General features: G+C 38.2%; 1 protein-coding gene across 1 annotated transcript in view; it reads left to right on the top strand.

The window, feature by feature from the left end:
* Positions 1 to 26,858, top strand: part of LOC122815630 (deleted in malignant brain tumors 1 protein-like) — a 201,549-nt gene that overhangs the window by 76,879 nt on the left and 97,812 nt on the right. Inside the window, exon 3 of the mRNA XM_044088295.1 lies at positions 5,385 to 5,693. Within this exon, the coding sequence (XP_043944230.1) occupies positions 5,385 to 5,693 (309 nt within the window). The remainder of the gene's footprint in view (positions 1 to 5,384; positions 5,694 to 26,858) is intronic.

Raw genomic sequence — 26,858 nt, 5'->3', positions numbered from 1 at the left:
CTGAATTATAACCAATATGATCGGTGGCAGTGCACTTGTTTTTGAACATCAACAAGATTTAATATATTACTTCAGTCACACTGTCATTAATTTTCTTCACTGTCAGACACCAGAAATGTGCAAAGAAAATCTCTATCTTTTTTATATTTGTCTTTATTAATTTTATTAGAAAGCTACATTTCAATCTTACAATGTGGAAATATGACCAGAAAGTTGAAGTGAGATCATAAGAAGCCAATCTTCAAGTAATATTAGTCTGAAATATCTCCAGATCAAACATATGATTTAGCAGAGATAGTTATACATTTTGCGTATTATGAAACTTTAGTCCACCTCCTACATGCATGAATATTGAATAACTCAGACCTACTGAACCTTTTACTCCAGTCATAACATACAATAGGACTGTTATTCCTGGTGGATCTGGAATGAGAGTTAAAAGTAATATCTAAGGCTACTTTCATAAGTTAGAGTTAGCATGTAAGCACTTGTACATCCACATAAGGTCAGACCCAATGAGTTTGTAGTGAACAGGGCAAAGTTTTAAATTCAAGTGTTTTCATACTTCTAATTTTTGATGGACCAGTTATATTTTGTAACATGGATTTGAACCTGGGGAAGTGTATTAATTTCATTCACATTGCATGAGTAGAACCTAGCCTCATATTTTGGAATGCCTTATCATACAGTTGAGCATCTAGAGTGAAATGACTATAATGTTTTTTCTTAAACCACAACATTTTTATATCCATTTGTCTAAATGTCCAGCCCTACTAAAGTCTTCTAAAATCGTAACAGCAAGGTCATGAATATTATATTATACTATTTCCTATTGCACAGGGAAATTCATAATACATATGTCCTATATGGATTATTTTGCCCTTTTCACAATTGAAGGAAACCATATTCTTATTACTCTATAAATCTCATACAGATAATTCTGTAAGAGTCTGATCATCAGAATATAAACTTCCTGTGTATGCTACTTTGACGTCATTAATAATTTTGCTATCCTGCAATTACTTGCAGGTAAGGTAAACATGAAAAAGATGAAGGCCCAAATTGAACCCTGTAGTGCTCTTTTGTATTATGTGGTATTCACTGTAATATGCATTTCATAGTCATACTGAGGAACTTCAACCTTTAAACATGGTTAGACACACTTAATATAACTATTAGCCTTCCACATAAACAGCCCATCTATTATTGAAAAATGGGTAATAGAGTCAAATGCCCTAGACAAATTAAGACATTTCACATACGCATGAACCTACAGTTTACTGCAGTTCTTACATCAGTATAAAAAGGTTTCAAATGTATAGTGTAGGCTCTCCTTATTGTAATTCCGTGCTAGTTAACACAGAAATATGAGCATAGCTTAGCTCCATCCATTATTTGGAACATGATCAAACAATTCCTTATAAGTAAACTAAGCTGGTAAGGATGAAAATTATTAATATTAGCCTTGCAGTTAATATATTCGGTACAAAAACATACCAAAGTGCATCTTGGAAATAGTAAGTCAGTATGGAACTAAGTTATTTGATATTCCATAGGTGAAATTTGTTTAAATCATCAGTTGGAGGATCATCAATTTTTTGGGATTTATTTAAAGCATGCTTTACCCTCATCTTGGAAATACCAGGACAAGATGCCACTGAAACACTAAGCACTTGCACATTATGTGCAGCAAGCAAATTATTATACTATTAATCAAAACCTGAAGTAAAACAATGTTCAAGTTATAAGTGTGATACTGAGTGGACCGCAGTTTTTGCTTCTTTAACATGATTGAAAATGTTATATCATTGTCAATCATAAAGCTTACTCTGATAAATTTCTATTTTCCATTAGATTTCTTAGTAGCACTTCTTAAAACAGATATATTATTTCTACACCTATGCATTTGACTAGATGAAAGAAATGTATTATTGTACTCCAATCTCTTTTCTTTTTTGATAATGTTTGTTGATTTTATTCTACCAAAGTAGCTTGTCTTTTGATTTACAATTTGAGATGTTGTGTAATGTTATATACAAATTTTGTAGGTCAGCTGATTTAGAGCAGAGCACTTTCCATTTTCACCTATATTTATAGCATTCATAATTTCAAACCAATTTCACTGAGCCAGGTCTTATAATTTCCTATACAGTACAGTCTCCTAGGCAAATGGTCTCAGTAGAATCAGTTAAGATGTACAGCCTAAACGTTATGCAGTTATGATCCAAATTTGCTGGGGGGGGGGGGGGCAGTTCCACAAATTTCCACATATCTTAAGTCTTCGGAGTACAAAATAGCACAACATAGCATCTAAAATGTTGTTATGCTGTGTAACAATTACACTGACCCCTCCAGGTGAATCTACAGTTAACTCCTACTGACGGCTCTAGGCATCAAATATTGGTTGTTCATATTTGCATCAATAATTCGTAGACTGTCCTATGTACAAGGTTTTTAAATATTTCATCTTAAAGCTTACACAATAGCAAACTAAATTGTGTTAATATCTGACCTCGGTCTAGTGCAAGTAAATAGATATTAACTATTGTTTTTATGATATTAATTTATATAGATATAATTTTCACATTCTTCTAAATATCTCAACAGCTAAGTAACACAGACAGAACACCTTTGCCTCGTATAAAAGCTCTCAGCTAAATGAATAAAATGCTGCTGGCAGTATGTGTGTAACTTGAGAGGTTGCTTATTGTCAGTTATTTACAAATTATTACAAATGCAATAGTTACTGTGTTTACTGTGACGTATAAATTTTGATTTAAGACCGAGAACCTACAGAATACTATCAGTACAAAAATAATTTATGCTGAAGAGTTGGTCATTTATACTTCTTTCATAATTCCTGAGATTCCAGAGATATAAACATTTGTTTGAAATGTGAGGACATAATTTGAGTCTGTCAAAAGGCTTAGGTTCCATTCACTGGAAGTTACAGTGCAAACTTCCTGAGCTCAATTGGAGCGAATTAATTAAATTAATAATAGCAAGTTTAACGTATCAAAAATAGTGCTATTCATAGGATAATAAGAAAGAAAAAAAATGTTTCTGATAAATAATTGTTGAGATCTCCTCCATGCAAGATTTTATGTCCCAACATTTAATTAATTTCAGAGAGAATATTTTAACTTATTGTATCCTTATGACATCTTTTAAAAAACCTTGAAGTTATTATTACTCATATCCATAGCTCTCATCCTCTTAGTACAATAAATCTGGACAAAGCCTAAAATTATGGGGGTAAGCAAAGGCCCAAATACAGGTATAGATTTGAAGCCTTCCTCTTACACATTACAAAGTTACTAGAATACCAGGATTTGTGTTAGCATGCATTTTCTGAATCATTTGAAGTCTAAAACTCAAGTGTAGGTCATTATTTATTGACCTTGGCTCAAGATGATTGTCATTGTTGAAGTGACACCCTGACCCCATGTGCAAACATGGAAAAAAAAAGGGATGAAGGTGGATGAGGATGATGGTTTACTGACCTCAACCTTGGTGATCGGCAAGAAAGCCACAAATTGTATAATGAACAGACCAAAAATATGAGGCAAAAATCTGAACATTTGAGAGGTATGCTCATATCTAGTACAAATGAAATTATCTCAGACATTTCATTGTTACATTTTAATGCCTTTTCATAGACTGATACCCCGCCCTTCTGCAGTACCATATGTAAACTAGTGAAAACCCTGAAAATCATTTACACCCTATGGACCTGAACTTTAGCCATAACAAGTCACAGTGATTATAGAAACATATATATATATATATATATATATATATACATATATATATATATATATATATATATATATATATATATATATACATATATATATATATATATATATATATATATATATATATATATATACATATATCTCAATTTTACACATAAGGAATTTGGGCTCATGTTAGTTAAACATCAAGCCAAAATCTTACTGTTAAAATTCTAACTTAGCAAAGTAAAACTTTAGCAGCCTCAAAGCATGTCATTGGTCTAAAATACTCAATCGGTATTTATTTTTTGCAAAGCAAAACTACATATCTATGATATATTCCAACAATAATACTTTTTCTAGAATGTAACATGATCCTCCTCACATTACTGTTAATTTCCCTGTTATTTCAACAGTCGTTCACCGTATTTTGGTGAAAAAAGAATATCTGAAAATTTTGCAGCAGAATGTATTCAGTCTCATGTAATATACTGTCTAAAGGAACATGATTAACTGGTTCCAGTGAATTAATTATCTTAAGTTTTCAGTTTTCAAAAGTTAGGAAAAAGCCCTTCTGATATGCCCCAATTTATAACATCTGACAGCAGTAAAGGTTATTTGATTCTTGTCAGGGAGCAGCAGGTCATTATTAACTGCATTCATCTCTGAATCACCAATTACTAAAATTCTGAATGCTCTACACATTAAGTTGCAGCAAGCTTAAATGGATTATATTCTGGTGGCAGGAACAGATCATGAAGATGTCATGCACACCTGTAGTTTAAAAATCAGGCTGCCACAAGATGCAATATTAGACATTCTTCAGTCTGTACTAAATATACAGCACGAGGCCGGATGCATCAAGAAAAGTGAGAAGAATATGTTCTTGCTCAAAATGATGAAGGATTGCTTCCAAAATGATAAGTCTAGTTTGCATGAAATGGGACAGAAAATACTGCTTAGCAAATGCAGCATAATTTCGTGATCATGATTATGGAAAGAGCACAAAATAACAACTATATGGGCAATCCTTTTTTGATAAGGACTAATAACACCATTTGCCAATAATGCAACTATATAATAGCAGATGCTTATAAAAATCATACTGCTTTTAGAGACAATCAGTATAAGAACTCCAGATTTGCACGACAGGAGAAAGAATTAAGTTAAAGAATTGCTGAAAGTGGCTTTTGTGATATTTGTTGACCTTCATACAAATAACTATCAAGCTCTGCTCGTGTTTTCAATAGCTGATGAAACAAGGAAAAACAAAGCAAAGGAATACACTGGTGCATTTTAGTCTGCTACAATCAACTTATCCACACTGTGACTTAAGATGAGAAGAATCAGAAAAACAAATGAACAGATATTTCAAAAATGGAAAGTAAGAATTAAAAATAATTCACTGTGTACAGTCATGATGTACACTAACTGTACTAGTCAATATGTAGAGCAACTAATGTAACATTTCTGTCAGCTGACTCCACAGCTGACAGTCCATTATATGTGAATAAGGCCTGCAGACCAAAACTGTATGTTTACTTGCTTATTTATTTTACTTTATTTGCCAGGAATATGAATTAACTGATGAATCTGAATCTTTTATAAAACTATAACTTGATACTAATCTTATTTTTTTTTCAATAGGTCCCTTTACTGTGAGCATTTCTAATGGTACAAACTGTTCTGGAATAGTTGAAGCCAATTATAATAATATCCAAGGCTATATATCCGCAGAAGGATGGGACATCAATGATGCCAATGTTGTATGCCAGTCACTAGGATGTGGATTTGCAGTCCAAGCACTCACCATTGAGAGGGATGATTCCGCTCCCATTTGGTTTAAGGATTTTCAATGCACTGGGACAGAATATTCTCTAAGCATTTGTTTAGGTGCACTTTTCCTGACAAATGTCTGCAATCCAGTAAACATTGCAGGTGTTAGTTGTGCAAAAGGTAAGTTAAGAAATGCAGTTTATAAACTTTACTTATGTCTTAAAATACATGTTAGCACAGCTGGAAAAAACACAATTTAAGAAACACACACATCAGCCTCTTCTAACAAATCTTAAGATCATTCATTCTATAGGGAGGAAGGAGTTCCCTCAGTCTCCCAAGATATGTACCATCCAGATGGAATCATCATCCAGGCAGACATAAAAGTTAGTTTTGTCCTTCCTGCTTTTTAATGCAGCCCCCTGATGATAGGCCAAGCAACCATCACCCTACTGCCTGTAGGGTCTGATTTTACCACAATGGATCAGGCAGATTTCAATTGTTTCCAGGCTGGAGACCTACTCAATAAACCAGCCTCTGACACACTCCATGGCAGAGCTCAGGGACATTTTTGTAAAGTTAAACCAGACCTGTTGGGGCTGATATGAATATCTGTATCACCTCAAAGATTCACAATGCCTCTCATCCATGAATACACAAGGGAGGCTACCTTAAACAACTCAGTGATGTCAACTGTTGGCTCCTGATTTCATGTTGTGTACAAGGCACTTGCAAAAACAAAACACAAGACACATGTCAACAGTAATACAGTGATCAGTATACCCCCCATATCAGGATAGGTAAGGGGGCATCAGCTGCTCCTTTTCAGCCACTCTACCCACATCGGTATCCACCAACAGTAAAACCATTACTTGACCTTAGGTCATCTGTCTTGGAGTCAAGGTTTTATACCTCTGTGGCACACTAACGAGCAATAACTTCATATGATAAAAGCAACTGAGGTTTTCAAAATATTAACAACCTGTTTTATTTTTCAGCTAAGTGAATACACAATAAATTTATTTGTTTGAAAATAGATTATTCTTGTAAGCATTTCATCTAGATACAAAATAAGTCCCTCCTCAGGTATGACCATATTCCTCCCTTAAACTCAGACACACATAAACGCAGACTCACACACACACACACACACACACACACACACACACACACACATATATATATATATATATATATATATATATATATATATATATATATATATATCTATAGGTGTGTACTAGGCTAATAGCCCTGAAGCTTTTACAAGCCTAGCCAATAGGATTACCCTGGCATCATGCCACCCAACCTTAGTTCCCAGTGCCTATGTCGAGGAGAGCTACTGGAGTGATCCCCTGAGGGGGATATATATGGATATATATATATATATATATATATATATATATATATATATGTATATATATATATATATATATATATATATATATATATATATATATATATATATATATATATATATGTTTAGAGAGAGAGAGATATTTATATATGGATTACCTTTCAAATCCCGAAATCAGTAACTCTGAACATCCAAATGTGTAGACGAAAAAGTCGCACACTGAGAATCACAAACGGCCAATTTTTCCCAGAGCAAGAAATCACTTGTCCATAACATACCTAAACCACACTGGCCTATGTAAAAACCACCTAGGTGATTTGCTACACCCCACACACCCCCTAACTATATATACCAACTCTGGGATCACACTACCATGGGGAAAAGGGCATATGTCCACATACTGAGTAAGTGTTTCCTTGCCCTAGGAAAAAATCAACCATTCATGAGTATTAGTGTGCAACATTTTTTGTCTTGACTTTTTGATGTTCATTGTTGGGCTTTGGGATTTGAAATGTAAGATATATATATATATATATATATATATATATATATATATATATATATATACACATATATGGGTCTACTTCTATTCGCTGACAGCCCATTTCACTGAAACCCATTTGGTCTACAGCTCATTTCATTGACAAAAGTATTCAAGGCAAAAACCTGGGTTTTGCCCCCCTCCCCACTGTTGTGCGACTGTGGAGTTGTTATATATAGTTAGGGGGGTGGGGCACAGCCCCCACATTGGGTGGGGCAGCCCCACCTAGAATGTTTGTTGATGAAATGAGCTGTCAACCAAATGGGTTTCAGTGAAATGGGCTGTCAGCGAATAGAAGTAGACCCATATATATATATATATATATATATATATATATATATATATATATATATATATATATATATATATATATATATATATAATATGTATATGGTTCGACAGAGGCACTGGGAACTAAGGTTGTGTGACACGATGGCAGGGTTATCCTATGGGGTAGACTTGTAAAGGGTCCAGAGCCATTAGCCTAGTACACACCTATAAACCTATGAACCATATATATATATATATATATATATATATATATATATATATATATATATATATATATATATTTAAAAAGATAGATATGGTTTACTATAAAAATTTGGAAAATCTAAACAGTTTTCCACTTTCTAACCAAATACAGAATTCCCAAAATGTTGGAAATGGTAACCACGGAACTGACATTCCAACACCAGAAGTTCCATTGTCAAAATTCCGTGTTACTGGTAATAATTTTGCATGGGAACAAGCTCCCCTGCACCCATCACACCCCCTGTATATTATATATTCCAACTCCAAGATCGCACTAAAGTGAGGAAAATGGTAAATTTCACGATCCCCACTCTAGTGAGATCTGTTATCAGAACACTGATCCCAGATTAGCGAATGCACACTATTTGCTAATGAGGATTTAAACATTTCTGGATCGGCATTATGGAAGCTGGGAAACATGCATTTTACCATCCCAGTTTCGCATACGTGCTGTTCAACATTTTGATAGTAACGCCATATACATTTTCAACATGGGACTGGGTTGTCATGTCAACTGTTGCCATCTCTCTCGATTCATTGCCACTCTCCTACCTTCTTCAATATTCATGCCTGACCGTTGCAGGTTTTCTTTCACAATATCCATCCACCTCATTGCTGGATGCCCTCATTTCCTCTTGCCTTCTTCTTTTGTTTCCCAAATTTTCTTTACAAGATTGCCTTCTGGTTTTCTGCACATGTGCCCAAACCACCATAGTCTGTTTTCTTTGACCTTTTCTGCATTTGCAGCTTACTTTGGCTTCTGCTCTGATGTCCTGATTTTTTCACATGTCCCACTAGGTGCATACTACCACCTGTCTCAGGTACTTCATCTCCATCACCTGTAGCTTCCTTAACTATTCTGCCTTTACTGGCCAGGTTTCTGTGCTATAAAGTAATACTGGTCACACCTCTGTTTTGTACAACTTACTTTTCAGCACCCTTGGCATTCTTCTGCCATACACTGCCCTTTATACTGTATGCCAGTAGGCTACAGCCCCTCTGATTCTAACTGTGACCTCCTCATTCAGACATCCATTCTTCTCATCCACCCCTCCTAGATACATGAATCTGTTAACCTGTTTCACTATTTTTCCTTGTAACTCAGTTCTCAGCTTTTTATGATTTCCTTCATTTGCCACCTGTCTTATCTGCACTTAGTTTCATACCATGTGCCTCCAGTTTTGCATTCCATTCTCCTATCCTTTGCTGAAGTTCTTGCTTAGAGTCTGCCTGCAATGCCTCATCATCTGCATGCAGCAACTTTGTTGATCTGTCCACTCTGACCTGTTTGCTAATGTAGTCTATCACCAGTATGAAAAGTAATGGGAACTTCTTTGTGAGACTGAACACTGTTTGTACTTCAGTCACTGTGTCCTTGTACTTAGCCTGCACCATTTCTATCAATGTTTCTGTGACTTCTAACCACCGCAGGACTGCCCAAATCAGTTTTATTGGGACCTTGTCATATTCTGCTCCAAGTCTAGGAATGCCCAGTTGGACTCCTCCCATTCCAAACTTCTCCTCAACTATCTGTCTCACGGTAAATATTATGACAGTTGTACTGCATCCTAGTCTGAATCTGCACTGCTTAACTCGCATCTTACTCACTACCACTCTTCATATTCATGTATTTGTCACCCTCTCCAGGACTTTCATGCATGTGATAGGAGTTGGAAACATCTATGCTGACCACAGTTGTGAATGTCCCTTTTGTTGCACTAGTATGCTTATTTACAATCATCTGGGATATGCCTTTTTGTCCACTCTGCGATGAGTACCCTCTGGAGCCTTTTACCCCTTATCTCATCCAACATCTTTATCATATCTAATTGCCCTCACCTGAGCCTAATAATTTCCATGACTTCATTTTCCTTGGTGCTGTTCTTACTTTATCTTGAGTGGGAGTCTCCTCTTCTTTCTTTGGAAGCTGTGTCTGGGCAGCTTCTGATGAGTTTTTTTCATTCAGAAGCTGCTAGAAGTACTCCTTCTATGTCCTTTTGATGTCCTGTTGGCTGGTAAGCAGGTTGTTGCTGGGATCCCTTATGAAGGATGTCTGACTATTGTGTTTATTTTTCTGTCTTTGCCTTACAGTTTGATAGAGTTTCATTATGCCATCTGCTAAGTCACTTTACAGAAGCTGGTACAGTGCCTCTTATGCCTTGTTCTTTTTTATTGCAACTCCTGTCTTAGCCTGTCTGTTAGCCGACCGGAATTCCTTTCCTAGCCTTTCATTCTCCCACTTTTTCCAGTTCTCCTTCTTTCTTTTGATGACTTCCTGAATTTCTGAATTTCCCCATTAGCTTTCTTTGTGTACTTTATATCTGTACCTGGCTTGGCCACATAGCCTTTCTGTAGTCCTCACACATGCAGCTGTAAGGTGCTGCCATTCTTCAATTCCATCTATATCTTCTTCTTTCTGAGGTGCTAGAGCCCAGAGAATTTCTGTGAACACTTGTGCTTTCTCTCCATTCAACTTCCAGGTCTTCAGCCTAGTGTCTTTTGATCTAAGAGCCTTCTCTAACCACAGCTCACAGCTGGATGTGGCAACCAGTAGTGTATGCTGTGGTACAACAGTTTCACTGGGAATGACTTTACAGCCACTGAGCCTACCCCATTGCCCTTTCCTTACTAGGAATAAGTCTATTTGTGTTGCATGTTGTCCACACTTGTTATGTCTGTCTTGCTGAACCATGGCCATCATCAAGTAATTTTCTAGACAGAAGTCTAGACTAGCTTCTCCTTTATTCCTGTTACCTCACCCATGTGAACACGGGCAGTCCTCATATCCTGTTCAGTCCGTCCCATCGTCACCCATTATGAATATCAATTCGTGTTGTCCTGCTTTATCTAGCAGGTACTGCAACTGCTGTCTGAATGCTCACTACCACCTTGCTGAAATACAAATTGTGAATAGTGGTCTGATTGCTATGAGTCTATCATTAATTCTGATGACAGACATCACTATCTACTGAAGCCTGTCTCTCACCACAGTTCCCTCTCCACTTGTAGTCTTTCCTTCTCTAGAGTAGTACACTCCAGATCCCATGCCAAGTGGATTTTTTGCACTGCCCTTCCATCTATTTTTCTGGATACATGTCCTCCTTACCATCATGTCATCCACTTCTAAGCTGCGCCCTGTCAGTGAATACAGAGTGCAGCAAACTGGTTGGTTTTTATGTCCTGCTTTCATGCAACAGAGTTATCACAGGCAACCCAAGCTTGGCAACTGGACACCACCTGGCTATTAGTTTATTGACTCACGGCTGTTGGGCTTTATGGCAGGCACACCCTGGTCAGTATGGGCACATATGCCACTCCCATATACCCCTCTCAATATTAGCATGAGTCACTGGAGTAAGTCAGAATAGGCTGGGTCCTTAACCCACTGGTAAAAACCCATGCTTATTTGAGGGCATTAGTCAATACAACTAAATAACGTAGAGGCAATTTTTACACCATTTAGTGTCTAGCCCTGATATGTTATGCAGTATGTGATCCATGTTCGCCTGTCTTAAGGATACTGTACAACATAGTTACCGAAATAACAAATCAACACAGGTGGAGAAAACAAGCAAGTTGATAAATTTATTAACCAGACAAAGTGCCTTCTCCCCTAACAATTTGATAGGGCTTTATCAGAGTTAAAACACTTTTTTTCAAAAGCATAGTTAAATAAAACTCAGCTGCAAATCAGTAGCTAATGATCATGAATAAATAATTAATTAATAATCGATTAAAAACAACTTTACATTAACAAATGCTACAATATCATTCTAAAGAATATACCTATCAAATCAATGCCTTATAAACATATGTGAAAATGTAACACATTCTGATGAATAAATTGGTCAAATAGTGAATAAATAAAAACAATAAAATAAGAAATACCTGTCACATACTCAGCACACTTGAGATAGAAATTAATGTCTGGGCCCTTAGTGGTATTCAGCCTCAGCTACCAAATCAGTTCTTTGTATTCTAAACTGTTATCATAATCATTCCCTTTGTCTTTGTTCCTAACCTTGTCATAACCTTGTCAATTATAAAATAAGTTGTTTATGGTTTTTCATATTTTATTGTGTGCTTATATAATACATTAGAAAGCTTGCATCTTTTTGTTTCATAATGATGTTCATAAATCTGATCCCTCAACCTTCTAGAGGTTTCACCCCCATAGAAAGCAAGGCATGAAATACTTGTATATGGGGGGGGGGGCATCTTTTATATATTTGCTATATTTGCACATCCCACACTGCTGCTTCACTGATTTTACAGTTCTCCCAAGATGGGCGGTTACATTCTCTAACCAATCCTTGATGTGATAATTCTGCTGTACCAAATCACCAGAAAATTCCCTAAACTGATTGTCATCTCCTGTGTAAAAATTAAAGCCATGTTTTTCTTCAACACACTCACAGGGGGTGGGGATTTGCTAGTATATAGGATGACCATAGCACCCATTTTCCATCTCTCTTGTGTTCCTCATTTCTTTGCAAGCTGCTATCAGTTAATCAGCAACCTCCCTAGATAAAATAGGGGCACATTTGGAGCCCTACCCACCATGATTTCCTCCTTTATTCATTCAACAACCACAAAGATATCTTCTGTCCCTGAACACTTGCATAAACCTATCCAATGCAGTGAAAAAAACTTTGTTTTTCACTAACATTACTTGATAGAAGAACCATCTGTCCCTTAACAATCCCTCTCTTCAGAAAAAAATGTGTGACAGCTGTTAAAATGCAAAAAAAAAAAAAAACAACAAAAAAAATGGACTTCGAAAAATTGTTGATTCTAATTTCCTCTTGTGTCTGTTTTTAATCAGCAGAATGTCCAAATAATCCAACTTTTCTGTATCCCACCTATAGGTAAATTTCAGAAAAGTGGTTCTTATATGCATATAGTGCAAAAAAATCTCCCAGGGATTCTGATCTACCCTTCCATAAAAATAATATGTCATAAAGAAACCATAAATAAGAGATAATTATGTCAAAAAGAGGTGAAGCAAAAACCCAATATTTTTCCCATCAACTAAAACAATGTTGGCATATATAGCTGCATGCATTACCCCCACTGGAACTCCAGAAACCTGCCAAAAATATTCCCCTTCAAATAATACAAAAATATTGTACAAAACCACATGTAATAAATCCACCAGTGTCTCCAAATATATGCTACTTAAGGAAGAGTCATTAAATAAAATCAAGGAAAAATGATCTAACTCTATTTCATGCGGAATTACTGAAAACAAGTTAATATCATCTGTGGCAAAAAAATGCATTTCATCACAAAACTGAATGTTCCTTAAAACCTGTAATAACATAAAATAAATATACTCCTTGCTATTAAGTGTTTTTTTTTTTTACAATGAACGTCAATCATACCTTTCAAACTATCAGTGTAAGAAATCTGGACAGAGCCAGAAATAATTGTGGGACAAACGCAAAAATAGGGACAGATTTCAAATAATGCTCTTATAAGCTTAGAAAATTGTTAGAATAACAGGTGTCAAATTAATATGCATTTTTGAAAGATATGAACCTTGAAACTCAAATGTCTGTTATTATTTAGTGACTTTAGTCCTCATTGATTTGACAGAAAAAAACACATTTATATGAGCCAAAAAATCTCAGCATTCTGTGAAAATCTGGACATTTGAGAGATATAATGTCACTATAAGTTGAGAGATGTTTGATCTTAGACACCTACGCTGCCACAGTAGGCCTTAATGAGGGTCATGTTAATTTGTATATATTTTGGGTATACCAAAAATAAATGGAACTACAGGTTTGTCAAAAAGTAAAAAATCAAGTTCTCGCTGCAATATACTGACTTGACTAACCAATATATATATGTATGGGTCTACTTCATTTGCCCTAACTTCCAATTGCCCGACCCCATTTGACTGACCATTCATTTGACCGACACTTCATTTGCCCGACACTTCATTTGACTGACAAATATTATTGGCAAGTAAATGTAGTATTTCCCCTTCCCCACTGTAGTGCGACCCTGGAGTTAGAATATATAGTTGGGGGTGTGTGGGGTGTGGTGGGCGAAGTCCCCCACTTACTTTTGTTTTACTAAGCAAAATGAAAGCAAAACCAAACAATATAATATGAAATGAAGTGGGGGGCTTCATCCCCCACACACCCCATTGTGGGGGGCTGTGCCCCCCCACACACCCCTAACTATATATTCTAACTCCAGTGTCACACTACAGTGGGGGAGGGGACATATTCCATTTATTTGCCAATAATACTTGTCAGTCAAATGAAGTGTCGGTCAAATGAAATTTCAGTCATTTGGTCTTGGGCAATTGGGTGTCAGGCAATTGGAAGTTAAGGCAAATGAAATAGACATATATACATATATATATATATATATATATATATATATATATATATATATATATATGGGTCAGTTTAATTTCGTCGACAGTTCATTTCACTGACAACCAAGTCAGCAGGCCCAATTCACTGAAACTTCATTTCACTGACACATCATTTCACTGACACTTATTTTGTTGGCAATGATATATGACCTATTCCCCACTGTAGATCGACCCTGGAGTTAGAATATATAGTAAGGGGGGTGTGGGGGGGCACGGCCCCCCACATATCATTAACATTTTGTAGTACACAGATGTATTCTTACAAGTGCAATGAATAACCATTACCAAAAGACCATTATAGATCCCCAGTATGTGGGGGGTGTTGCCACCTCACCCCCCCTTACTATATATTCTAACTCCAGGGTCGCTCTACAGTGGGGAATACGCCATATATCATTCTCGACGAAATGAGTGTCAGTGAAATGAAGTGTCAGTGAAATGAAGTTTCAGTGAATTGAGCCTGCTGAGTTGAGTGTCAGTGAAATGAACTGTCGATGAAATTAAGGTGATCCATACACATATATATATATATATATATATATATATATATATATATATATATATATATTTACAGTGGACTTGATTTGATAGGTATATTCTTTAGATATTACACCATTTGTCTATGTAAGTTTTTTGTTAAACAATTAATAAATTATTCATGATCTGTGGCTACTGGGCTACTGACTGGCAGTTCAGTTAAATTTAAGTGAGTTTTTGAAAAGTGTTGTTAACTCAGATAAATCTCTGTTGAATTGTTAAGGATTAAAGCTCTTAGACTGCTTAATAAATTTATCAAGTTGTTTGTTTTCTCCACCTGTGCTGGTTTTAGTTTGTTTACTGTTATGTGTAATTTATTTTTCAGTTGCATCACGGTTTGTGCCCAAAGCAGTTGGTCTAAGCAAATCTTCCCCTATAGGCACCATCTAGAGTGCGTGCTGTTGTCCACAGCTTCCTTCTTGGGTGAGGTAGAAACAGAATGTTTTGGGATATGGAAGGAACCAGACTGAGACACAGGGAGAACATACAAATTTCAACAGGAAATTTGTCAGAGGTCAGGATCAAACCTTGTACCTTGTGCATGGGAGGTGAATAACTTACATATTCCAAAGCCAAACACCACACAAGTATATCAAAGTGCAAGGCAAAAATAGTTAGTAGAGCAAAAAACAAAAAAAGCCAGCACTCTATATGTCAGCGAACTAAAGTTTAATGTGAAGCCAACCAGTTATGGCAAAAAGCCTTCTTCAGTGCAACATCATTATAATAAATATATATATATATATATATATATATATATATATATATATATATATATATATATATATATATATATATATGATACAGGTGAGTAAATATATAAATCAGGAACCAACAAAACCCTCCCCAAAGGCTTACAGAGCTAATCAAAAATATAATTTAATCCACAAGAAACTAGGGCATCTGATCTTATCAAACTACGTTCCTTATTGTTTAAAATATCATGCCAACCCAATTTATTAAGACTGTGATGACATATTCTATTTAGAGCTATAGCCCTAAAAGTAGCAGCAGAATGCTTTATTGTGTGTTTGTAGAAAGCACTAGAAGAATGACTTTTTGTTAATATCACTCAAATGTTCAAAAATACAAGTTTTGAATTGTCCAGATGTCTTGCCCACATAAAAGGCTGAATAAGTATAAGCCAAATCAATCAAACATTCGAAGCACAGGTATTAAAACATCTAATATAAAAAAAAAAAGCAAGCAGAATTAAAAGATGAAAAATGCTTGGTTTTCATAACTATTTTACAAGTGGAACAATGTCCACAGGGATAGCACCCCACCAATTGTGTCCTTTCTATAGTTTGTTGTTTCTCAAAATCTAATTTGCCAACTTTTTTATAATGATTTAAATGATTACCTATTGTTTTGCCCCATCTATAAGAAAAGGAGCAACATGATGGCATAAAATCTGCCAACTTATTATCAGAAAAAAAAGAATATCCCAATGCCTACATATCAAACTTTGAAAAGCTGAAGAATTACTATCAAAACTGGTCACCAAATGTATACAGTTATCTCTCTTCTTTTTTGTACCAGCTGATCTTTCAGACAGCTGCAGGAACACACATATCCAGGGGATGGGAAACTTGGCCATTTGTGTTTGTGCACTCTCCTAATTAGTGCATATAATTAGGAAGAGGTGTGGGTGTGTGATGTGGATTTTGCAGACATCAAGGCTGTTTCTATGTGCATGCTACTACAGTGTCAAGTACTTTCCAACATTTGGCATTCAATATCAATACAGTCATATTTGGGTGTTTAAGATTATTTATTTATTTTTATTTTTAATTTACATTTGTTGACTGGGATAGTCCAACTGGATACATGTCCATTTTCAGCGGAGGCCCAGGGAGAAAAGCTCCAACGGTGGTTACATATACAATCATTACAATGTACATATAGATCAGGAGTCATCAAAAGATTATACAATTTTATCATGTTTTATAGTCCAGTTAAATTTATACAAATATAACACATTTTATAGTCCAGTTAAATTTATACAGTCTAACAATATTCTAAACTGGCATAAAGATAATCTGAGTACCACTTACAGACATAGAACTAGTACACCAGTATGCATAAAGATTTAGTCAGGCTTGGAGCAGGTACATATCCATTGAGATTTGAAATACTCCTTGAGAGCTTTTTTAAATTGAGATAGGGTGATATCTGGAGTAATGTTGGCAGGAAAGGAATTCCAAATTTTGCCAGCAGAGTTGGCAAACAGGGAGTCACCAGCTGAGTTGTTGGATTTGATGGTTTGCACTTATAGTTGACCGGAGTGATCTGGAGATGGAGTGGGGATAGATGATGTTTTTCAGGTCAGGTGTATTATCAGGTTGATTAAGTGCTTTGTGAGCCACAATGAGCTGATTATACTGAATCGTCCTAGGAAGCTCTAGATAATTTAGATTTTTACAATGATGTGTTCTATAGGGTAGACCCATTGGAAATCTTGCTACGTTGTTATAGCAGATTGAGAGTTTGTTAAGATCAGACAGCGAGCGGCAAGTCTGTTCTCTACTTGATTGAAAGTACTCTGAGTTATTGATAGCAGCTCTGTTTGTGAGGTGCCAGTGCAGATCAGTGTTGAGTCATCTGCATATTGAATGCAGATGGCTTCAGGGATGACTTTGTGGAGGTCATTGATAAAAATGGAAAGCAGAAGTGGTCCCAAGATAGACCCCTGTGGGACACCTAGTGTGTTGGGTAGGAGGTTTGAGAGTTTGTTCTGCCATAAGACTGATTGTTGTCTATTGTTCAGGTAGGATTCAAACCATTGGAGAGAGTGATTGCCTAGGGACATTGTTGCCAGGGTGTTGATGAGAAGATGGTGTTTAACCATGTCAAAAGCCTTGGGCAGGTCCAAGAAAAGAGCTAAAGATACTTGTTGTTGTTCCTGCTATAGTTTATAGCATTAAAGAAGGTGAGGAGAGTTGTGGTGGTACTATGATATGACCTGAAGTCATGCTGGGAGTTAGCTAATAGGTTGTTTTGCATTAAGTGCAGGATTTGTTTATGGACGCATTTTTCCATTATTTTTGCCAGACGTGATAAGATTTCTATATTTCTATGGGTCTATAATTGGATAACTCCATAGAATTACCACCTTTATGGAGGGGTAGGACACAAGATATTTTCCAGATAGAGGGGACTGAGACTTCTGATATGGATCGAATAATTAGAATGGAAATGGGGTACACTATATCAGCAGCTTTTTGCAAATATTCAGCTGGAGAAGCTCTGCAGCTAGGGTAGTATGTTTAAATTTTTTGAGTAGTGGATGAATGAAGGATGTAGAGACTGGTTGGAAGCAAAAGGAGGGCTGGGAACTGGGACTGCTATCCAGTGTGTTAGAGGAGTTAAGGGGTATTTGGCTTGCAAGGGTTTGGATGGTTTCAGTAAAGAAATTATTAAAGGTTTTAGCAACATCCGTTGGAAATTTATCAGTAGAGGCTGAGGGAGGTGGAGTGGTGGTTTGACATGGGTGGAGTAATTTATTTATCCTTGCCCAGAATTTTGGGGGGTTATTTTGGTTCCCTTGTTGGAGATGGAGGTATTAGTTTTTTTTTTATTTAATAGAATAGCTCGTTTTGTCTCATTTCTTAGTTGTCTAAATTTGGTTTCATTTACAGGGTCTTTTGTAGCATGCCATGTTGCCCATGCCTTATTGCTGACTATGATTTTTGTCTTAGTTTCTTTAGAGAGCCAAGAGGCAGCTTTTGTTTTTACCCTCGTGGAACAAGCGGGAGCATGAGACTCGAGGATGATGAGGAATTTCTTGTTAAAGTGAGAGACAGCTTCGTCTAGGGGCAAGTGCTTTAGGGCAGCCCAGCTGCATGCTTTATGTTTGTCCTCAAACTTACTAGGACTGAAGCTTTTACTATTTCTTATTGTTCTGTAGGTGGGCTGCTGAGAGTAGTTAGATTTGTGCTTGCAGATAAAGGTAAGAAAGTGGTCGCTGAGGTAATCAGGGATAGCCTCCAAAGAATACATTTGGGGGTGGCTATTAATTAGTATCCAGTCCTGTATACTATCTTTTTGGTTAGGTTTTCCTATCCAGGTGAGAGTGTATATAACCTGTATGAATCCATATAGATTTACATGGGTGGTAGGAGATTGAGAGGAACAAGTGTTCCAGTCGATGTTAAGGCCTCCTAGTACAATGTTTTCTTGTGAATAGTTACTAGCTAACCATTGGAGGATGTCTTCTAGGGAGTTGGTATTATTCCCTGGTGGATGTGATGCCTGTGTCCTGGCCCAGCAATCAAGGAGCCTCAATCCTCACGAATAACACCAGAGAGGGCATCTCATATATAAGAGGAAAGGATAACAAATACACACAGCACAGTGCAATTTCCCTTAAGAGCACAAAGAGATCACAGTCAGCTGGGGCTCATCACTCCCTTGCTCTCCAGCTCCCGAATAAGACTCCCCACTGGCACAGCTATAGGGTCCAGATCTCAGCCTAGCTTGGCAAGCTAAAACCTCCAGCACCCTCTCTGTCCAACCAGTGCTTCGTGTCCCTGCCCAAGTAGCTGACGCACACACATGTTGAGATAAGAGTTTATGCAACCACACAGACACTCCTGGGAAAGGCTGGCACAGGTTCTTCAGCTGTGCCCCTTTTACCCAGACTATACACTAGAAATCCCTGCCACCACCCAGCTAATATTTATCAGCTACTCAAAGGTCCTTAAAAGGGTGTCCAATTATTACTATGCAATATTATTATCCAATTGGTCGTACAACTAAACAGTCAAGGCTTATTGGAGCGACTTGGTACAGGATCATTATAAGCATGCAATGTACTCCTAGAGCTTAACTTATCTCTACAAAAAACAGCCACAGTTAAACAGTTTTAAAATATTTAATAATAAATAATTAAAACCACAAGATAATACCTTCTACTACACAGTGCTAATCAAGAGATCAGAGATCACACAGAAATACTTAAAATAATGCAGTAGTACAGTTCTGACATAACAGTTTCTAGCTATTTCTAAAAGAAAACACAAGTCTAAGATAACTTACATAAGAGCAAGACAGTGCTGTGAGTTGGATAGTCAAGACAAAAATGCTTAATGCCTTCTGATTCTTTCTGTTTAAATTGATATTGCAGCCATTGTTCCCATTACATCATTTCACACTTTCCTGGTGTTCGCAGGCTAACAGTTACTACATAATTGTTATCTTGCACCTGCAGGAAACTACAGCCATAAAAGACATTCCACATGTAAACTCTAGTAATTATTCCTTAAGTTAAAACAATAGGCAGGATGCTTCACTCCAGACTCATCAACTCCAAATTCTAATTTCAAAGGGACAGACATGAAATATTTGTCTTAGCTTTCTTTACAGCAAAGTGCAATGTTGTTACATTTTTTAAGTTCAACATTTCACAGCATATTCTTTCATTTAAGAAAACAAGCTTGTAGTAGTAACATTTCACAATATTTTCTTTCAATTAAGAAAACAAGTCTGTAATTCAACCTTCATATTTAGAACTGATAGAATTATCTGCACAATTCTATTTGGCTAGGCTGGCATTTCTCCACCCCGGAGAACGCAAGTTAGTTTTTCAAGTGACCCTTTAGAAACGCCGCTTGAGTGGGTTAGGTTTATCTGAGTGTACCTCGCCCCATTCCTTGTCTTGAGAACCCATCTGCACTGGCATTGCTACCCCCTCTGTGGTGCTGCACTGACATATCATATGCTTGCAACCCTAGGCTCCATCTTAGCAACTTGGCATTTTCCTGGCTGGCTCGGTTTAACCATATTAGGGGGTTGTGATCTGTCATAACAGTGAATTTCTTTCCATACAGATAAGGCTGAAGTTTCTACAACATCCACACTATGGCTAGACATTCCTTTTCTACAGCTGCATAGCATTTGCCCCTGGGTTGGATCCTATGACTCAGATAAACAACTGGGTACTCTTCCCCCTCTGAAGAAATCTGGCTAAGTACAGCCCCCACCCCATGGTTTTAAGCATCCACCTGCACAACAAATTATTTTCTGTAATCTGGACTGGTTAAGACAGGGGGTCATCCCAAAGCTTCTTTAAGCTTCTGGAATGCATGCTCACATGCTGGGATCCACACTACCTTATCTGGCCTGTTCTTCCTCATCAGGTCTGTGAGGAGAGCAGCTATGGTACTATAACTGGGGAGGACCTTTCTGTAGTACCCTGCTGTCCCTAAAAATGCCCTCACCTGTTTTTTAGTAACCAGGTGCAGGCCATGCCTGAATGGCTTCCACTTTGGCAGATTCTGGCCTTATCTTACCACTTCCCACTCTATGTCCTAGGTAGGAGACATCTGCCATACCCACCTGACATTTGCTCTGCTTAATGGTCAACCCTGCCCTCTGTAGTCTGTCCAGCACCTCCCTGACATGCAGAAGGTGCTCTGGCCAGGAATGGCTGTAGATTGCAATATCATCTTGGTAAGCAAGGGCAAACCCTCCTGCTCCTACCAGGATATGATCTACCAGCCTCTGGAAAGTCACTGGGGCATTCTTCATCCCAAAGAGCATCTTTGTGAACTCATACAAGCCAAAAGGAGTCACAAAGGCTGACTTCTCTCTAGCACTGGGAGTCAAGGGCACCTGCCAGTAACCCTTGTTAAGATCAATGGTTGTAAGATATTTAGCCCCACCCAGCTGCTCTAGTGCCTTATCTGTCCTAGGCATGGGGTAAGCGTCTGACTCTGTGTGACTATTTAATTTCCTGTAGTCCACACAGAACCTGGTGCTGCCATCCTTCTTTGGCACCAGCACCATCGGGGAGGAACAGGGACTGTTGGACTCTTGAATTACTGTTAGTTCCAACATCTCCTGTACCTCCTCCCTCAGAGTCTGCTTGACTCTCTCAGGCACTCTATAAGGGGTCTGTTGTTTCTAGTTTTTCTAGTATTAATAATATTTTATTTCAGACTTGGAATAAATTTTCTTGTGATACTACAGGAGTGATATATGTGCTTAGATGCCCTTGCAACTTATATTATATTGGGGAAACAAAACAGGCTTTTAAAGTAAGATTGTTGGAGCATGCAAGAGATATTCACAATCAGAAAATGGAAAGCTCTGTTGCAACTCATTTTAAACAGTTCCATAATAGTAATAATATAGGTTTACAAGGTACTATTTTGGAAGAAATAAATGTTTCAATATATGATATGAATAATTTTAAAAACATGATTCTGTTTAAAGAAGCATTATATATTTTGAAGTTTAATACTTTGCATCCTTATGGTTTAAATGAAGAGTTAAATTGAAGATTATTAATTTGAATTGCTTAATTGTTTAATTGTTTTATAATTACTAGTATTTAAGCACACTTGTTTGTAATGCTTTTTACTCCTTGAAGGCTTTTTTCAGCCGAGACGTCTGAGTAATAAATATTTTTTGTACTTTGGTATCCGTGGTCTGTTGTATCTTACCTTTTGCCTTAGTTTTGTGGTTAAACAACTCTATAAGGGGTCTGCTTAAAAGGCCTTTGGAGTCTTGTATCCACCTGGTGCTGCCCCAGGTGGGTGCACCATGGTTTCCCAGTGAACATGTCCCCAAATTCCTGTAACACTGCTCGGATTTCTCGAACCTGGGTAGGAGATAGCTGCTGGGATATTGCTACCCCTCCCACTGAGGTGTCAGCCCGAGCCTCACTGAGGATATCAGTCACCAGATATCCCTCCGACTCCTCCTGCAATCCACTGGAAATGCACGGCACAAGGCCCTCCCTATCATGGTAAGGTTTCATCATGTTAACATGGTACAATTTGTGCCCCTGACTTCTGCCTAGCAGTTCCACCATGTAGTTAACATAACTTACCTTTCTTATCACCTTGTAGGTTCTCTCCAAAGCTACTTGCAGCTTGTTGAGTCTGACAGGAATGAGAACCATTACCTGCTGCCCCACAACATACTCTCTAACTCGAGCATTCCTGTCATACCACACCAATGTCTGTTGTTGGGCTTCTGCCAGGTTCTCCTGGGCCAAGCCCATGAGTTTCCTGAGCCTTGTCCTGAGGTTTAGGACATATGCCACAACAGACTCCTTGTGAGACTCACACTCACCTTCCCACTCATCTCAAATTAAATCTAGAGGTCCCCTCACCCTATGCCCATACAGCAAACCAAAGGGTGAAAAACCTGTGGACTCCTGGGGAACTTCTCAGGAAGCAAACAACAGATGGGGAAAATATTTGTCCCAATCCCTCTTAAACTGATCTGCAAATGCCCATAGCATGGACTTGAATGTAGAGTTTAACCTCTCAACAAGACCATTAGTCTCTGGATGGCAGTAGGTGGTCTTCATGTGCTTCACCCCACAGGACTTCCACAGATAAGCCAGCAGGTCTGACATGAAATTGGCACCTCTGTCTGTCAGTATTTCTTTTGGGAAACCTACCCTGTTGAAAATCTCTAACAAAGCATTTGCCACCTTCTCTGCCACAATGGAGGACAAAGCGACTGCCTCAGGGTATCGTGTAGCATAATCCACTACCACTAGGATATAATTTTCTCCTGTGGAACCTGGGGTACTCAGAGGACCAACAATATCTGTAGGTACCCTCTGAAATGGCTCCTCAATCACAGGCAAAGGCATCAAGGGAGTTCTCACCTTGTCTCCTGCCTTGCCTATCTTTTGGCACTGCTCACAGGTCTTGCAGTACCCTGTTACATCTCTGGAAATTCAAGGCCAATAGAAGTTCTGCATAATATGCCTCTTTGTAAGTTTTATGCCCAAATGACCTGCAAAGGGAATATCATGAGCTATGGCTAAAAGTACCAGATGGTAGGCTGTAGGCACTACCAACTGCTGTACTCTCTCACATTCTATCCCTCCCTCAGGGGTCCACTCTCTGTATAGTAACCCTTTGTCCCAGTATACAGATTATTCCTTTCCTTGAAAATCAGGCGCCTCCCTAACTACCTGCCTCATGTCTTGCAATGTAGGGTCTGAGAGCTGAGCCTGTCTCAACTCTCTCCTTGTAACACTTCCGCACTCCCCTTCCACAGGATGTCTGGCATCCTCTGACAGTGGTGCCTCACTGTCAACCTGGGTACTACTACTCACCTCTACCTTTGCAGTTCCAAGGGACCATCAGTACACCCAAGCAGCTGTGGCTCACCTTCAGTTTCACTGCTACAGAATAGCTCCCTCTCTAAAGTAACCACATCACCAGTCCTGGCTGCAAGTATGCGGTCTGTCTGGGTCTTCCATAGGCTACCAGACCCAGATGCTTATCTCATAGCCTGACTGCATGTAACTGCATAAGCACATGGTACTGCCTCATCCAAATCCTTCCCTGTCAGGACATCTGCAGGATGGTAGTTTAGTACCCCTGTTGTCTCAAGACAACCTACTATTGGCATTTTATCTTCCCCACTTACTGGCTCCCTTACCTTTTGTTTGCCACCATGCCTCTGTGGACACCTGTATGCCACATGGCCACACTGGTTGCATTCAAAACATTTTACCCTAGCTCTTGGATGTGTACCTGGACTAGTGGCTTTCCCTGATACTGGCAGATTCTGTTGGGGCAGTCTGTGCTGCCCACCATGGGTTCCTTTAGATGCATGAGCAGTACTGGGAGTCCCCTTCCTGGGCAGTGCTGCCCTGCTTGCCAGGTATAGGTCTCCCTTCTTCCCCAACTCATTTAAAGTAGCATGTTGTCTATCAGCTAACCAGATCCTCATGTCCTCAGGCAAAGTGCTAAGGGCTTGTTCCCTCACCAAAAGGTCTGCCAGCCCTTCAAAAGTGGTGACCTGACATCCACTCACCCACCTATGGAAATAAGTGCTCAATTCAGCAACATATTTGCACACACTTTCATCTGCCTTACGTCTATGCTTACGAAACTTTTTCCTATACGTTTCAGGTGTTAGCTTAAAAAACTCTAAGAGGCATTTTTTTTACAGCAATATAATCAAAACATGCAGTGTCAGACATTTTAGATAATACAGTTACAGCTTTATCAAGGAGTAAAGGGGTCAGGAACCGTACCCAGAGCCTTTGGTCAACTTCATACTCTTTACATACCCTCTCAAACATATGAATGAAACTATCAAAATTATCCCCCTCTTTAAACTGCAGAAGAAATTTACTGACGTTCTGTGCATCTGGGGCCCAGTTACTCCGTTCCTCATTACCTCCATAACTCTGGCAAAGAGTCAGCATCTCCTTCTCATGCTGCCTCTGCCTCTCTTTTTCCTCAGCTTCTAGGTATAGCAGTTTCTCAATCTCCTCACTTTCTAGACGCTTCAGTCTCTCACTTGCTTCTAATTCCACATGCCTGGCTTCCAACTCAAGTCTCTTTAGCTCCAGCTGCATTTTTACGTCAACTGCAGAAAGTTTGAGCTGTCCATTCTCTGAGGGTATTATATCTCCACTGCCGATCTGATTGTCCTCATAGTTGCTGTTTTCTGATGCAGCTGTAACCAAGGCTGCAATCAGGTCTGTCTTAGTCAGGTTTCTATTCACCAGTCCCCTAGCCTGGCACATCTTCACCAGCTATCTCCTTGACAGCTTTCCATACTCCCCTGATGACATGCTGTCTGCTCACCCTGACTAAGCTAACAAAAGACATAAAACAATTGTGATCTGAACTCTGAGTATTCACTGCATGGCTGTTTTTAGAGTACAAAAACACCTTCAAAGTTCACTGTACACAAGCTAAAGGATTCACTCTACCCACACTACTACATGCCAATTAGTATTTGCCAACTAATTAATATGTGATGTGGATATCCCACCGCTGCCAAATCACAAATTTGATGCCTGTGCCTTGGCCCAGCAATCAAGGAGCCTCAATCTTCATCACTAACACCAGAGAGGGCATCTCATATATGAGGAAAGGATAACAAATACACACAGTAAAGTGTAATTTCCCTTAAGAGCACACAGAGATCACAGTCAGTCTGGGGCTGGTCGCTCCCTTGCTCTCCAAGTCCTCAATAAAACTCCCCACTGGCACAGCTATAGGGTCCAGATCTCAGCCTAGCTTGGCAAGCTAAAACCTCCAGCACCCTCTCTGTCCAACCAGTGCTTCGTGTCCCTGCCCAAGTAGCTGACACACACACACACACACACACACACACACACACACACACACACACACACACACACACACACACATTGAGATAAGAGTTTATACAACCACACAGACACTCCTGGGAAATGCTGGCACAGGTTCTTCACCTGTGCCCCTTTTACCCAGACTATATGGTAGAAATCCCAGCCAACACCCAGCTAATATATATCAGCTACTCAAAGGCCCTTAAAAGGGTGTCCAGTTATTACTGTGCAATATTATTATTATCCAATTGGTAGTATAACTAAACAGTCAAGGCTTATTGGAGTAACTTATCTGTACACAAACCAGCCACATTTTAAAGGTTTTAAAATATTTAATAATAAATAATTAAAACCACAAGACAATGCTTTCTACTACACAGTGCTAGTCAAGAGTTCAGAGATCATACAGAAAACTTAAAATAATTCAGTAGTACAGTTCTGACATCACAGGAATACACGGTCTAATCTTTCTAGTTTTTAGATATTTCTAAAAGAAAACACAAGTCTAAGATAACTTACATAAGAGCAAGCAGTGCTGTGAGTTGGATAGTCAAGACAAAAATGCGTAATGCCTTTTGATTCTTTCTGTTTAAATTGCTATAGCAGTATTTGTTCCCATTACATCATTTCACACTTTTCTGGTGTTCTCAGCCTAACAGATACTACATAATTGTTATCTTGCACCTGCAGGAAACTACAGCCATAAAAGACATTCCATATGTAAACTCTAGTAATTATTCCTTAAGTTAAAACAATAGGCAGGATGCTTCACTCCAGACTCATTGACTCCAAATTCTAACTTCAAAGGGACAGACATGAAATACTTGTCTTAGCTTTTTTTACAGCCGAGGGCAATATTGCTACATTTTTAAGTCCAACATTTCACAGCATATTCT

Source organism: Protopterus annectens, chromosome 1.part1 (assembly GCF_019279795.1).
Source record: "Protopterus annectens isolate FY-2018-M chromosome 1.part1, PAN1.0, whole genome shotgun sequence".
NCBI classification, from domain to species: Eukaryota; Metazoa; Chordata; order Ceratodontiformes; family Protopteridae; genus Protopterus; species Protopterus annectens.
The sequence above is the reverse complement of the archived record's forward strand: the minus strand, read 5'-3'. Positions and strand labels throughout refer to the sequence as shown.